The following is a 16,328-nucleotide window of genomic DNA, read 5'->3' as shown; positions in this document are numbered from 1 at the left end:
AGACACTAGATGGCAGTACAGCTATGTATACAAATTGAAGAACTTACATTGAGATGTTCTGAGGTGATATTCATCAGTTCCTGGTTGCAGGGGTGGAGTCTCTCCAGCAGCACAGTGTCAGCTCCTTTACAGTACAGGCGGATCCTGCCCTCTGGGTTGCGCACTGTAAAAAAATAACCAGTGATAGTGATCAAGAAAATGTTGTTATCATTTATCAATTATGTTAAATAACCAAACTCCATTTCATTTTTCAGCTGCTTTAATTAATGGCATTCCTCTGTCTGTCTGAATATTGTTGATATATGAGTGTGTGCTCACACCCTGCCGGTCTCACAGTTCTGTTGCTACACCAAAACTTGTTGCCAAGGGAAAAGTAATTTATGACTTGGGCAAGGAGACAAATCACAGGAACAGACAGTAATGTCTCGCTCAGCGATAACATGTAAACATGACTAATGTCTCGTCTCCTGTCAGCATGTAGGAGTGTGCATCATCATTTAAATACATATTAATGTGATTTAAACATGAGTAACTCATCACTTCATCAGCAAATGGAGATTCACTGAGCACCTCGATGAAAATAAGTGAGATTAAATGCAGACACTGCAGAGTCTAAATGCTATTACCTCAGGTAAATATTTGCAAACTCTGTTTATGTTTTGGTTTGTTGCTCCACCTACAATCACCCACCCAACAATGGACTATCTTATCTTATGCAGCTAATCACACTTCAGCACATGTGATGCCAGCGGAGGGAGCAGAGAGCTGCTAGCATCAACATTTAAAACAGACTCAGACAAGCGGTGAAGAAAATGAGGGCCTGCAGTGGAGATATGCTAAAATACAGCTAAAGTAAGGGAGGAAGCTAATGATGGATCATGACAGACGTGTGGACATTTCTACCGGCTAGGGAAGCAATATAATTTATAGTTATTATGCTGTCTTATTGTGACCTTGTCATCTCCTCCCATCCTGAATTTTACATAGAGTATATCACCTTTAAACGTGTTGGTCAAATAATTCTTTATCAAATTCATTCTAAAAATGTACTCAGATACATAAAAAACACACCTATAACAGACATCCTTTTGCGTATGTTGTTGAAGTCCAGAATGCCAAGCAGAGAGTAGGTGACAGGTCGTCCCATCTCTGTGGTAGTGATGGTGTCAGGCGTTCGGGAGCGGAACACAAAGCCAAAGTTTCGAGCTGCCGTCACTAAAGCGGCCTCATCTGGAGACTGAGCCTTATAAACCAGCTCTCCTGGGAAGACAGATAACAAATACTGCAAAATTAACAATGGACACATGTCGGTGTCGCGATTCGCTGTCTTTTAATCTCCCAGAACCCTCTCTCCTCTTCATCGTTCTCACCCTCACTCTTCTCTTCGCTCATGACAGTGTGACAGAGGGAGAGCAGGCGGAAAAACTCATGAGTGTGTGGGTCTCCCACTTTCACTGATTCCAGTAGCGTGTCATCATAGAAACAGAAGTCCAGGTCTGCCAGAGGGTTGAAGTGAGTAAAGTCCAGTCTCTAAAGATAAACAGAGTGTCATGAACTCAAATAATATGCCATAAATGAATGGTATCTCCCTATACAGTACTGGCTTAAAGGATATTTTTAGGCCACGTACCTTTGGCTGAGGTCCAAGTGGGTCTGTGCCTTCACCTGACAGCAACACAAAAATGTAATGTCTTAAGACTTTTTTTGTGATTTCCATTATTCCTCATAATCCACAGCCCTCATATCCCTCAGCTAATCCCCTAACATTTTCTTAAAACTCACCTTAAGACAACTCCACACAGTTTGATACTAATTGTGAGGATAAATGATGAGTTAATTCCTTGTGATTTTTAATAAATCACAAGGAATTATTACTAAATATTACCTGTATGTTCACAAGTACTGTGTATTTATTTGTGCACTCACCATAAGTCCTTCCATTGATGGAACACTTGTTGAAGCTCATGATGTTCTGAGTAAGAGTTCCCGTCTTGTCACTGAAGATATATTCAACCTAAAAAAAAACACAACAATAGCAACATGACTATTACTACTAAAACAAAGTAAAACATACTTAGCCATAATGTAGTTTTTTAAAGGAATTATGATAGGCACTCTAAATGTTCTATATGTGTGAGAGTGAATGATTGTTGGTCTGTCCAAGGGGTGAATCCCCTTTCACCCTATGTCAGCTGAGATTGGCACCAGTGGCCCCGTCCTCATGTGGAGGATCATGGATTATTTCTGAGTTGGATTCATTTTAGTCTGGATTAGAGATACATTTTACAAATTACAGGTAAAAAAATATCTAGACACGACAGGAGGAAAATACAGGTCACATATACGCACAGAATGTATTTGCTGTCTGTGGATGGTGTAGAAGTGTAGATGCCCACCTGACCCAGCTCTTCATTTAGAGTGGTGGTCCTGGCCTCGGCTGCTGTGTTACACTGAGAGCAGAACATCTGCTGGTCCCAGTTAATGAAGTAGCTGTGACCGAGCCGGATCACCTCCACACTGGTACACAAACAGACGAGGAAAGGAGACACGGTCACAGAACTGGCCGTGTTAAATGTGTGATGAAACACAGGCATTAATACAATTGTGAATGTTTTATGTCCCCATAGAAACACGTTGCCTCTCCATATGAGGTTTATGGTAAACACATGTAACAAATGCAAAACGTATTATCTGCATAATACTCCCACAATATGGCAACAATAAAAAGAACAACAATAATACACTATAATAATGAGTTAAGACATTATCTTCACTGTTTTTTTGGTACATTTTCATGTTGTCAGTCACAATATAATTCCATCAGATAAACAGACAAATTCATACCTCTCGATCATGGACTTCTTACCTGACATACAGAGAAATAGGCACCACGGTGTTGAGGATGATGACGTAGGACCAGAAGGAGAGGAAAGCATTGAACAGGAAGTTGTCCACCGGTGGGTCCCAGGGCAGGTAGCTCTGAAACAGGGAGCCAACCTCTCGCTCCCACACTGCATTACCAACAGCCAAGATCACACACATGCACACGAGGAAGCCAAAGATCTGTGGGGGACACACAGATGTAGAAACACTGAGGGAAGCTCCGGGAGGTCCTTTGGGTCAGTGGAGCTCAGATCAGCACTTCCTACATTACACGAAACTAGACTGAAGTCTCTGAGGTCGTGTCCTGAAATAGTTATGAGCGATGAAAGTGAGAAGTTTGGGAAGTCCTACCCAGAGGACCAGAGTGTTCATCAGACGATCAATGCTTGTCCGCTTAAACTTAGTGCGACCGCTGTTCTGCATTAGCTTGGTGTCCGGGCCTGAGACAGAAACAAATTCCTTTAGAGTCAGACGTGTTTCACACATCACTCACAAACAAACAAACAAACAGCAGACACAAACACCTGCAAAGATGACGAGGCCATAGCAGGCTTCAGTATTGCGGAGGACACATCCTCGTAGCAGCATGTTCTGGTTGTTAAGAGTGTACTTCTTGTCCCTCCAGTACAGAGTTCCACAGAAACGATCCAGCTTGTTGTTGGGGGGCTCACACACCACTTCACCTTCACACACAACACAACAAAATACACACAAATATACAGCATATTGAACACTATATCATAGATATACACCAAATCCAATTACAGTGCTAGGTATACTGATCCAGTTCCATGATGTATTGGTGAATTTATCACCGTCCTGTCATCATGGTGTTGTCTCTTTCTCACACACGCACATTCAAAATGCTGAAACACCCACCTTTTGTAAGCTGATAGCGCTAATATGAGGCAAAGTGTGAGTTTGCATTTGACTTGCTGCAGTAATGGATTTGTCTGAGCAGGTCAGGTGTGTGTGTGTGTGTGTGTGTGTGTGTGTGTGTGTGTGTGTGGGGGGGATGTGCTGACATGAAAGTCTCTGGTTTGTGCGCTGGTGGGCGGGTGATGAAGCTGTCGTTTAACGCAGGGAAGTGCTCAAAGGGTGAGTATAATGTCGGTGCACAGGCGTGTGAGGGTGGATAACATTGGTGTTAAACACACAAGGTGGCAGACAGTAAACCACTGACCTTCACATAAGTGACAAAAGAAAGTTTAATCAAATCGAAACAAGAAGATGACGGTGCAGTGTTGTTTTTTTTTTCAAATCTCACCGTCGAATGAGGAAAGGTTGTTTGGGTCTCCAAGTTCGGATGTCACTGATACAGACTGACGCACCTTCATATTAGTCTCTCTGCAAGACAATACAACGACATGCAGAGATTTAGATGCAGCGCGGCAGATTGCGAGGCCGGGTGAGTCAGTGATGAGGTGTGGTGTGATTTCTGACCCATCCAGCTCAGCTGTCTCAATGTAACAGAGTCCGTGAGGTTCACTGCTGGACAACAGGAGCAGGTCAGCCTGGAAATAGATACGACAGCTGAGGTTAGCATCCACTGCACAGCACAGGTGACAGTTAGAGAAACAATAATGACAGTGGTGATTGTTTATATGTATGTTCCTCTAATTAGGCAGCGAGTGAAATCTTCTGAAATCCAATTAGAACTATCACATTTTGTCTTTGATACAGTATGAACAGAATCATGACCATATGCATAATTAATGATAACATACAGCAAATCAGTTCTAATAAAGTAAATGTGTACAGTAGTCCTCATGGAGAGCAAAACCTGCTCCTAATGAGGCAAAACCTAATTTTTGAGGATATGGTTAAGTTTAGGGCTAAGATTTGAATTGTGGTTAGGTTAAGGCACTAACTGGTTATGGTTAAGTTTACGTGTAGCATTTGTTTAGGCTGTTCAAATGAATGGAAGTCAATGGGAGTTGTTTAAATGATGATGATGTGTATGTGTGACACTTACTGCCACAAACTGGTTGTTCTCCAGTTTAATGATGTCACCCACTCGAACATTCATCCACTTTTCATTCTGAAGACTGCGCCAGCAAAGCAAAAACAGCGGAAGACACATGAACTCACAAGGAGACTTGAAAAATGTCATTAGAACCAGAAGAAATAGACTACTAGGTTATAAGATCCGTTTGAAGATACACATTAAAGTTATTACTTATAATGACAGACTCACAGGCCACGGAGGAGGACCTGAGACTGTCTGTTGTTTACATGGTTGTCGCTCTTGTGACGAAACTGCGGGAGACAAAGTTCACTGTAAGTGGAGGTCACGGTTTTAAACAGAAACCAGCTTATGTGTGTGTGTTGGGCCAGAAATAATCACAGAAGTCCTTGTAAAGATATTCCATGAGTGAGGTGATGCTCACATAATCGTCCATGGCATCCTTGACTGCAGTAATGCTCAGCACCAGAGCTAAAGGCACGATGGTGGTGAAGCAGGAGAGGGAGGAGATCTGAGGTATCAACTGGACAGAGACAGAGAGGGTGATCTTCACATTCGTTTGAATTGTGATGCAGAGTCTGTGTGCGATACAGAGACAGATGTTTCTGAACCTGAGCTCCCAATGAATGTGGTGATAATAACTCAGCTGCACGTGGGCAGGTGAACAGCAGTGAATTCACAAAGAAAAACCTGCTCTAGAAACATTAATGGGTTGCATCTTTTTTTAAAAGATCAAGTTAAAGTCTAGAGTGTGCAAGTATTTGTTTATAGTCTGACTACCATGTAAGTCTATGTGGACACAATATTTGAGGCTAACTGGCTTACAATGGCAACATTTTCGCGATCATAATTAAGTAAATGGTCTGTATTTAGGTAGCACTTTTCTAGTCTTCATGAACACTCAAAGGGATTTACATTAGTTTTTCATTCAACCGTTTACACTCAATGCCAGTGTAATGGTATAGTAACAATACCTAATTGGGATATCCAACACATAAATAATGGCATTTTTCCACTATATAGTACCGCCTCTTCTCGACTCTACACGGTGTGATTGGTTTCCCATTGCAATATAGTCATCACAGCACGGCTGCATGAACTGAATCATTAGAATCAGTTAATTAAAAAGATTAGTTCAGTTCTTCCTGCATGACCAAAGCACAGACAGCACACAACAAATAATCAACAAAGCTGTAATAACACTCAAAATTGAGATTGCAACTCTTTTCCTTTTGACTCATCATGTGATTGTTGAAGGTGTAAATGTAAAACTGTTTATGTAAGAAAATACATCCACTTCCATAACCACTGATACAGACATTGATACATAAATTCCTCTTGAATTGAGCACTTATTTGCATTTTTAATACCTCCAACCTCCTTAAGAACTGTATTCTTCTTACTGTTCCTTTCCAATCATAAAAAGTGTCAAATTCAAATATGTATTATGAATTTATGTGTCAATGTCATATTGCATGATTGTGCACTTTCATATAAGTGAAGTACAAATAAATAAATCAAATCCTCTATGATTACCCCTTCCGAATATAACTAATGATGTAACCCACACGGGTTACATCGCTCCAACTGTGCCATCACACAGATACAGACTCACAGATGTTCCTCTCTCCATCTTTCATTACCAGACTCTTTTCCATCCCTCCTTCTCCCCGTGGCCTCACCTGCAGTATGAGCAGGAAAAGGAAGTAGGTGTTGGCCACTTCCTGGAACTGCTCAAACAAGTTGACGGGCAGAAAGGTGATGACGTTGTACTTGGATGTCATGATGTAGTTTCTCTGGATGAAAGGAGGGGACAAAAGAACATTCAAAGTGAATTATTTCGATTAAAGATGCTGCCTCAGAGGATATATTTTGGTGACCTAAATTTAGAGGAGAAAACAAGACACTCTCACCGCATACTGGAACTTTTCGTTGTACTCTCTGTTGTTGGCTCTGACCCGTCTCTCCTCCTCTGCACAAACACAACACATTAAATGAGTCATAAAGGATGATGACATGTAATGAAATTACATTACATTACATGTCATTTAGCAGACGCTTTTATCCAAAGCGACTTTTGCCATTCACCCTACCGTCGCCCCATAAAGAGGGAAAAACAAAAACAGTTACATGTTATTTGATTTGCGGGAAATGTGAATATAAAGTAGTAACACTTTTGAACTTGCTGGTTGTGGCTAAGTGGTTAATGCATCAGCACAGATGTGTTATTCACAGCTTAGTTGTGTAAAAGATACTGTGAATTTAAACAGTGACATTTCTAGCTCTTCACTCCTGACCCTGCTCTTTACCTTGAAGCTGATTTTCAGTTCTGTTTATGCTGATGCACAGTAGTTTGGGAGATCCCCTCCTCCTCCTCCTCTTCCTCCTCCACCCGGCCGCTCTCCTCTAATATTAATGAGACTGCTTTTTAAATGAAATGACAGGCCCGTTTTGCACAATGATGTGCACAGCTTGGTGTATGCACACGTGCTTGCACAGGTTAAAATCAGGTATCAAAGCATTTGTTTCGTGCACAGAGAGACACGGAGGATCTGAAACCATTTGGTGCCACAGGAAGGGACATCACACAACAGAAGCCAACACCTCGGAATAAAACTCGCACAAACAAACAATGACACTGTGGTTTCCTGTGCCTCTGCAGCAGTTTGAAGCCTCGTCTCATCTCACAGTTTACATCTTAGATCTTTGTCACTGCCGTGTTCTGCTTCACCAAATACACAAGGGTCACTTGAAGAGCTCACATAAGAGCTTCCCTTTGTTGTTACAGATAGATTTGTTGTGGCAGACGAGCTGTGCTCTGTTTAAACCAGCTGGGCTGCTGTCAGAGCTGATTGAGTCAAGTTAAAAATACAAACTATTCTCAAATGTCTAACTTTGTTGTGTACTTTGCAGCAGATGATGAAAACAGATGGGAGCAATATGGATCCTGTATCAAGGTGTTATTATGTTAGTAAATATTGTAATTCAGCGTGTTTTCTGGACTGTCAGGTATTAAAACACCATATAAAAAAAGAAATTCAGAGTTAAATCTATTGTATATGTTGTGTCTTTTAACTTGGATCAACACAACAATATCACATTATCTGTTCACATAGATGCACTTGGTCCAGAGTTGATTTAAACTCTTCCTGTCCACTCACTGCTCTTCTCTTCTCCCTCTGGCACTTCTCCAGTCTATCTGAAGGTCATTATGTCACTTTCTGGAGCCAGATGCATCTGATCATCGAACTGCAACGGCTGCATCACTGAGTCTCCATGAAGTGAGCCAGGTAAGCACAGAGTCACCAAAGATTCCCAGCATCTGATGTCAGGAGCAGGCCTTGTCTGGCTGTCAGTCCTGCGTTCGAGCTGACCAACCAAAACCTGAATGGATGAGCATCTTTTAGCAAACTGCACATTAAGTGTTTAATGTCTCCGACAGCTTCAAGGGCATTAGAAGGCCTGACGCTGACTAACTGCTGCACAGCAGGTCTGTATAGATCTATAAAGATCCATTACTGGGAAACTTTGAGTTGTGTGCAGCAAACATACGGTCTACACAAACAACTGAGATGCAAAAGAGTAAATGAATATTGATTCAACGTAAAATACTTAATGTCGCACTATCTTACACAGAATTAATAACTGCAGCATCATATTCTTTCATCCAGCCTCTTTAATGCTCGTCTCTTCATGGTGGGACATGTGAGGCCCAACACTGTATGTGCCACAGCGCTTCATCTGCTCCTGCCTCCATGAGACTCGTACTCTCACCTACACTCACAGTGAAAGCAGACTGAAGTCATAGCAGCAATGACCAAACAGCATCATCAGTCTGAGCTGAGGGAAATATCATTGTCCCCATCATGATAAAAGCTACTGTAAGTCAGCATCAGACTCAGAGGGGAAGTGATTATCACTCACTGTGGCTGATTTAATAACATGTACACAGAATAGGAGAACTGTCTCCAGTCACACACACACACACACACATCCAGTGATCTAATTTGCTGGAAAACAATGCAAGTGGCCCAGTGACGGCCTGATGAGCTGGAGGTCAAATGAAGGTGCACATCATCATCATCATCATCATCATCATCATCAGTGTGATTTGTGATGGTTAAGGAACAGGGGATACAGCTGAGGCAGTGTAGCGACAGCACAGGCTGCGCGGCGCCTGGAAGATTGATCAGAGTCTCGCGCAGCAGAAACAAGGACATCGTTCACTTAAGTACAATAAATTCAGATTCAGATTGATTTTTTTTCAGCACTAAAACTCAGACCAGAAGCTAAAATTTGAATCTCACTAACAGGTTATCAAATACCCAATGGGAGCAAAGCATTGAAAACTAAACAAAAAAGGTGAAACAAAAAAAAAAACCGAAACACACATAAGCAGCAAAGTCTCAAATGACATGAATCCTCAGCAGTGTATGTGTAGACAACTGGACATGCATGAGTTGAACAGAAGAAGAGGTGAAATGTCTTCAGGCAAACCCATTTGCCTACATACATATGTGTGTGTGTGTGTGTGTGTACGTATGTCCCCTGTCCCCAAGGTGCCCCTTAGCTCATAGAGCAGTCACATTAAAAAGTATGTAAGACAAAAATGTTTTAAAAAAAATGAAAGATGTTGAAGAAAAATGTCGACATTGAACATTGAAAAACATTTATTGGTGTTTCCCAAACCTCTACGATGACGTTTTAGACGTCAGTTTTTAATGATTAACGAGCTGAAAAATCAGAAAGCTTGTTTTAATTATTAAAAAAAACCCTCAAAAACCAAATAATAGATTATCAGAATAGTTGATGATTCATCAATGAATCAAATCATCCTTGCAGCCCTAATGCATGTGCACACATCCATCCATCCAAACACACACACACACATATTTGATGTTTACTAGTGATAAGGTAGAGGACAGTGATTGAAGGGCAGTGGGACATGAAGTGTTGCATTACTGATGTAAGATGTAACGTTTTTTTATGGGTTGTGAGGAGATGAGGGAGTGTGAATGAGACTTGGGCTTATTATGGGATGAGAATGAGGAAATGTTTTGTTTTTGCTTTTTTTAACAGTGAGATGGCAAATGCATGTTGCACAGGCAGCAACACCTGACGGTGCAAACGTATAAGAAAGCAATGAAGAGTGAATTAAGACAAAACACGATGACAATTAATAACATGAATGTCCAACCGCATCCAAATCCTTACTGTACCTGTCCTCCCCTTTTTCGATTTGCCTCCATCAAGTCCCTTCTGTTTCTGTCTGTGCAGGGGGAGAACGATAGGAAACCATTTCTCCGGGATTTCTTTCAGTACTGTCATTTTTTTTTAATTTTACTTGTAACAGTCACTGCGAGAAATGTGCCTTAAATATGCGCCGTTTCAAAGACAAGTGACCGCAACATCGTCTCTGCAAGGACGCGGCCGGTGATGAAGCTCCGCTCCCAACTTCTGCTGGAGTTGGACTAACAGCGCACAGCTATCCCATCATCTCTCTCTCTCTCTCTCTCTCTCTTTCTCTCTCTCTGAATTAATTGACGCACCCACGTGCCGAATCTGCGTCTGTGGATAAGTCTCCACCACAACATAAACACATGACGTAACCATAGGTTCTGCATTTGATGGACGTTACTATAGAAACCGCATCTGCAGGGCACCCACGGCTAAGCGCGTCGCTGAGTGATGAGGAAACCGGGCGCCATTTTGGATCTAACACATAAGAGGCGATGGTAGCGACCGGAGCCAAAATGGTCCGGGCAGGACTCGAGTTTCATTCGTGTCCCTTGAGGTGCACTGCAATGGGAGGGGCTTGTACACGTGCAGCTCGAAAAGCCTCGTGCCAATAATGACTGGACACCAACACCTTCACTTACCTCATCTTATATGGTGAAGAAAATGAACACTGGCAAACTTTCATGTGATTTTAGTTTACATTTCCCATGAGGTTGAACACATTTATGATTATTTACTAGAATTCTCCAGAAACAGACGTGTTAATGTCATTTCAATATTCAGGTATATTTTAAGCTAGTTCACATGATGAAACTCCCTGAACTATGAAGTGAAGAGGAGACTGTTGGATGACAGTCTACCACTTTATCTTCCACATGTGGAGGATAATGGGAGGCTGCTACGGGAATACGAAAATCAAGTAAGACGATCCGCCATCCGTGATAAACGTCTGATTCTGAATGAACTAGTGAAATGTTCTTATCACATTCTAGCACACGTTTTGTATTGAAATGTAAACACAACACAGTACAACATTTTAGAGGAAGCTGAGCTTCCCTTGCTGTCTTAGAACAAACGTCACTGTCATGCGCCTGACGTTAGCATTTGTCTACTGTCCACACTGTGCTCTGATTTGACCTTTCCATGTTAAATGAAATTAAAGTTTAAGTGTTTACATTATTAATGGGATGTGTAAGTGTTAGGCACTGAAGACTGAATGTGCTGTAGACATTAACGGAATACAACCGACGTGAGAGGCTGCTCCACAACAACTGTGATGTGAAATGTGTAAAAGCATTTCAGCCAACAGAGTCTTAGTGTGCTCTTAACACATCTCTGAACAACTTAACACTTTTGGTGTGGAATCGTATAAAAACATCCTCATATGCGTTCCATGAAGCCACCAGGAACATGGACACTAATGACACTATAGTTTAAAAGGTAATGAATGTGTTTAGTGTCATATACTGACCTGGAGGAAACCTCTTTCTGAACATCTCCGCTCTGCCGGCTTCCTTCGGCTCTGGCCCATTAGACTGTCTACACAGGGAAAGACGAGAAGCCATTGAGCGGCGAGGAGGAAACACATGCTGAGGTGAGAACAACCACGAGAAAGTTGCTTAATTAAAACACAACAAGCGTTTCATTTTGTTTTAAAACAAACGATGAACGTCTGAAAATCTGGAGCCACAAAAAGCCATTTGACCAATTAAATGCAAATAAATCAGCGTATTCAGTTTTACATATACTTAGGCTACCTGTGAAAACAAATTTTTTTTTTGAAATTCATAGTGCTGCAACGGTGATTTGATAAATTTGATAAATCAATACAGCTTCTTAAATGTGAATATTCTCTGGTTTCTCTGCTCCACGTAACAAAGAAACCATTAAAACTGAATCATTTTGATTTGTGGACGAAACAAGGCATCATCATTTCCAGGTTTGACAAACACTGATCAACACTTTCTGACATGTTAAGGGCCAAACACGTACACGATTAATTGAGAAAAAGAATCAACAGAAATTTAAGAGCTATAAACAACTATAAGAGGAGAGAAAAAAACACTGGCATTGTGTAAGCCTACTTTGAAATAAAACACAGAACTATGCAGACCTATTTCCATTGTTTGTGGAAAATAAATAATAAAATAAAAAATGAACCCACTCTTAGATAACTAAAACTATATTTGGTCTGTGTTTTGGGAATAATAATAACATAAATCAATTTAATTTATATAGCACTTTTCTTAACAATGTTAGAAAATTCATTCAATTAAATACATATAAAAATACTTTACCCACTCGCATAAGTATGTGGCTCAAAGATGGACAGGACTCTATATGTACACATGTTCATGTTCTTATACGTTTTGGGGAGGTTTAATGTAGTCATAGAATGTAAGGCATTTACACTTGACAATGTATTAAAACACTTTTCTTTATTACCTTGACAAAAAATTGAAATAGCTGTGATTTATTTCCATATTTAGATTTATTTTTGTTTGTTTTTAAAGCTACAGTTGCAGATCCCTGACCCAGTATTTACAGTCAAGACTCTGGAGTGGGAAGTCAGTGGTTCAAACCCCAACCACGTCACAACAAAGATGTGAAAGCAGAAATACTGGTAACATCATGGAATGGAAACTAGTGATGATGTTTTCGTGGAGCATGTTTTTACTTCACCGTGATTAAATAAAACTCACTTACAGCGCGCACACACACACACACACACACACACACACCCACACACACACACACACACACTGGTTTCCATCACCTCTGAGGTCATTGCATTGACTTTCACTCATTTCCTGGAGACTTAGTCTAACCATAACCATAATTACTACTGGCCCTGACCCTAACCTTAACCTAACCTCAGCCTAACTTTAAAACATGTCTTCACCTTAAAATGTAGTCATTTACGTCATGGGGACTTGAGTTTGTCCCCATGAGGACGACAAGTCCCCATAATGTGACTGTGTAAACAGATTTAGGTCCCCATAACATAAGGAATATCAGGTACACACACAGGTTTGCACAGCTATCCCAAAGCCTTATCCCTAACCTTAACCATAACCAGTTAATGCCTAACCATAACCTTAACTTAACAACAATTCAAATCTTAGCCCTGAACTTAACCAGTTGCTTAGAAATGAAGTTCTGTCTCATTAGAACTGAGTTGCAGTGAATTGCAGACCATATCTAATATGTTAGAGCCATAATGAGGAAATGACATCTGTCTGTGTGACACTGTGCATTGGGACCGTGGCTCAGACCAGATCCACTATCAGTGTCCTCCGAGTCTCATCCTAGTGGATGAGAAAGAGTAATGGAGCGGCACTCTTCTCTCCTCTCCTCTTCTCGTCTCTCCTCTTCTCTCCTCTCCTCTCCTCTCCTCTTCTCTTTTCTTCTCTTCTCTTCTCTTCTCTTCTCTTCTCTTCTCGTCTCTCCTCTCCTCTTCTCTTCTCTTCTCTTCTCTTCTCGTCTCTCCTCTTCTCTTCTCTTCTTCTCCCACATCCCCTCATCCTGTCACTCTACACTCTTCTTTCCCTCCAACCACACTAATGCTGACGCGTTACATTATGTCACACACCTCACAGCTTCTCCTTCACCGTGTTCAGTTCTCGGGCTAAATAACAGCGAGGAGAGATTGTACGATGCAAGATGATGAGGCCACAGGAGCGAGCGCGTAAATAAATCTTTGTCTCAGGTTTACGGTGCATAATTGCAGGTACTGAACAACATGGCAGACAAAGGCTCGAGGCGGCAAGTGACCAATCAATACTCCAGAGAAAGAGCTGCTCTGCCTCTTTCCATGTGAGTCGGGCTGATCAGCTTTCAGCTACAGTTTCGAGCATTGTCTCCTGTCCTGTCATACGTTTATTGCACTTTCACTTATTTTCTGCACTGCACATTTACCAATCCAATCGAGAATAGCAAGTGAGAAGAAGAGCTTTGTTCACCTTTCAGATGAGATACCCTCCCTCTCTCCCCCCCCCCCCCCCCCCCCCCCCCCCGCCCCCATCTGTGGCTTTACTGTCTTGTATAACCCCAGTGACCTGCAATGTCCTTATGAAATCAAGCTGGCAGCTCAGGGAGTGAAACACACCAGGCACACACTGAATATCTGAGCACCTTTCTTGGCAGAATTCCTAATGGACAGTTCCTGAGCAAAGTACATAGATATAGATTCAGTAAGGGCTGGGAAGATATGGCCAAAAGAGTTACCAAATCAATATAAGTACTGTGATAAAATGTCCGATAAAGGACAGAATCAAACAAACAGTTGAACATAAGAACATAAACATAAATCATGTTGTGTTTAAAAATGTGTTAGCACAGTGTACAAGCATTATTTCAATGTATATTGAACCTGTTCTACTGATTTCAAGGGAAGTTAAATGTGCGATATTGTAGATTCAGTATATTATCTCTATGACTAAGACAGTTGTCATGTTTACCTCAGATGGTACAATTCTCCTCAGGTGTAATAAGAACATTATTCTACTGTTAAACAACATTGGACATCTAGAGGACGCACTCGGAGAGGGTTAGAGAGCGCACACCTCCTCCACCAAGGCCACTCCGTTTCACAACCTTCATTCCCAGAATTATAACTACAATGAGAGTTATTCTGCTCAGACAGGCAAACGCCAGCAAACTTCACCAGCTCTGTGTGTGTCCTGAGAAATAATTCAATTATGAATTCCCTTGATCTTTGTTTTAAATCAGGAAGAAACAAAAGAGAACAAGACTGTAATGACTTTTTATTAAGGAAAGAATACTAAAGTGACTGGTTATTTGTTGTCTGATGTGCTGAACTTGTTGTTAACTCAAAGGAAAGTGGTTAGTAACACAAATAACAACTGCACTAACTCCTTCACCACAGTGGTGGCTTATTTATATGAAAAGAAGATACAAGCTGTATAGGTCTACTGCAGGCACAGACGGAGTAGCTATAAATACGAGCTTTACAACGAAAACTGAGACAAACGTCAATATTTTTCATCTGATAGAGCAAAACCACACACACACACACACACACACACACGGCTGCAGCCGCTCAGGAAACACCACCTACCTTTTCAAGTTGTCTCAGGTCTACGTGGGTTTGTGCTGAGAACATCCTCGCTGCACTACAGTCGCCGAGGTCATGGTGAAGTTTGACTCGGAGGCGAGGTTCACCCCTGATGATGATGATGATGAGGAGGAGGATGATTTAAGGCCACTGGGGTGGGAGGGTAGACAGGCACCGCGGACGCGCTGGAGACACAGTGGCCGTTTCTCAATACTCAAGTAAGCAAGTATGTACTTGCGTACTTGGGAAGTATATACTTGAGAAGTACGCTGGGAGTATATACTTGCCAAGTACGGGAGTACACAAGTATGTGGTTGTTTCTCAATACTCAAGTATGCAAGTATGTATGTATTGTTCTGCTGTTTGAATGGTGGCTGGCGCCTAGTGCTGCAGCCTCATTACCGCCACCTACAGTGTTGATAAATGAACATATGAAATACTTTTAATAAATGCATATATATGTTGTTATTATTTTTACATTTCAAATATTTAACTTCATTTATTAATGTATTTCTATTAAAATATACAATACAAATAATACAATGTGGAAAATAGATATATTACAGCATTGTAGAGTAGTATATATGTATATATGTATGTATGACATATATGTACGTGTACAAATATATACTACTCTACATACTATACTATACATATCTAATATTTACATATTATTTTTAAATATAAATCTCGACTTTAATATAAATCTAAAATTCAAAGTTAAAATAAATAAAACATTAACAATATACAAACCTTCAAACTGTCAGGTCAAAACGTTTCCATTAAAAACCAAATAACACGTCAACAACAAATCTATGGATCACACCGAGCATCTAATGACAGCGACGTCTGAGCCAGCGGATCATTTCATCAGGACAGGCCGAGGTAACGCTGCTCTGTGCCGGGCACAGTGAGCGCCGAGCGCCCGCAGAGGCGGAGCTGATCACCTCCGACAAACGTCGCTGCCAAACTATAAATACGTCATATCTTCATACACAAACCACATGTTTGAATTCTATATGACTAATTTCTCGCCTCAAATGATGTTAAAACTTTGTTCCGGGACACAGAAAAATATTTATTTCAGATTTATATTTCTATTATCTGCTGCTATGCTCCGCCGAAATGTATTCTGGGATACATGGCCATCGCAAGTACGCTTAA

At 41.1% G+C, this 16,328-nt stretch overlaps 1 protein-coding gene across 3 annotated transcripts in view; it reads right to left on the bottom strand.

The window, feature by feature from the left end:
• The window catches only part of atp8b2 (ATPase phospholipid transporting 8B2), a 29,274-nt gene extending 13,934 nt beyond the window's left edge, over window positions 1-15,340 (bottom strand). For 2 of the 3 annotated variants that reach the window (XM_058648292.1, XM_058648290.1), the window contains exons 1-17: window positions 10,069-10,326; window positions 6,763-6,821; window positions 6,532-6,645; window positions 5,274-5,372; window positions 5,081-5,142; window positions 4,859-4,931; window positions 4,327-4,397; window positions 4,151-4,230; window positions 3,408-3,566; window positions 3,235-3,323; window positions 2,867-3,063; window positions 2,397-2,517; window positions 1,927-2,014; window positions 1,631-1,665; window positions 1,371-1,530; window positions 1,072-1,260; window positions 48-163 (exon numbers count right to left, since the gene is read on the bottom strand). In XM_058648292.1, coding sequence (XP_058504275.1) covers window positions 48-163; window positions 1,072-1,260; window positions 1,371-1,530; window positions 1,631-1,665; window positions 1,927-2,014; window positions 2,397-2,517; window positions 2,867-3,063; window positions 3,235-3,323; window positions 3,408-3,566; window positions 4,151-4,230; window positions 4,327-4,397; window positions 4,859-4,931; window positions 5,081-5,142; window positions 5,274-5,372; window positions 6,532-6,645; window positions 6,763-6,821; window positions 10,069-10,177 — 1,821 coding nt within the window. In that variant the 5' untranslated portion in view covers window positions 10,178-10,326. Of the gene's footprint in view, window positions 1-47; window positions 164-1,071; window positions 1,261-1,370; window positions 1,531-1,630; window positions 1,666-1,926; window positions 2,015-2,396; window positions 2,518-2,866; window positions 3,064-3,234; window positions 3,324-3,407; window positions 3,567-4,150; window positions 4,231-4,326; window positions 4,398-4,858; window positions 4,932-5,080; window positions 5,143-5,273; window positions 5,373-6,531; window positions 6,646-6,762; window positions 6,822-10,068; window positions 10,327-11,558; window positions 11,627-15,167 lie in introns of those variants that run through there. The other variant, XM_058648291.1, reaches the window with a different exon arrangement.
• Window positions 15,341-16,328: the final 988 nt, after the last annotated feature.

Source organism: Solea solea, chromosome 13 (genome assembly GCF_958295425.1).
Source record: "Solea solea chromosome 13, fSolSol10.1, whole genome shotgun sequence".
In the NCBI taxonomy this organism is placed as follows: domain Eukaryota; kingdom Metazoa; phylum Chordata; class Actinopteri; order Pleuronectiformes; family Soleidae; genus Solea; species Solea solea.
Note: the sequence above shows the minus strand (reverse complement) of the source record. Positions and strands in the feature narration are given on the sequence as shown.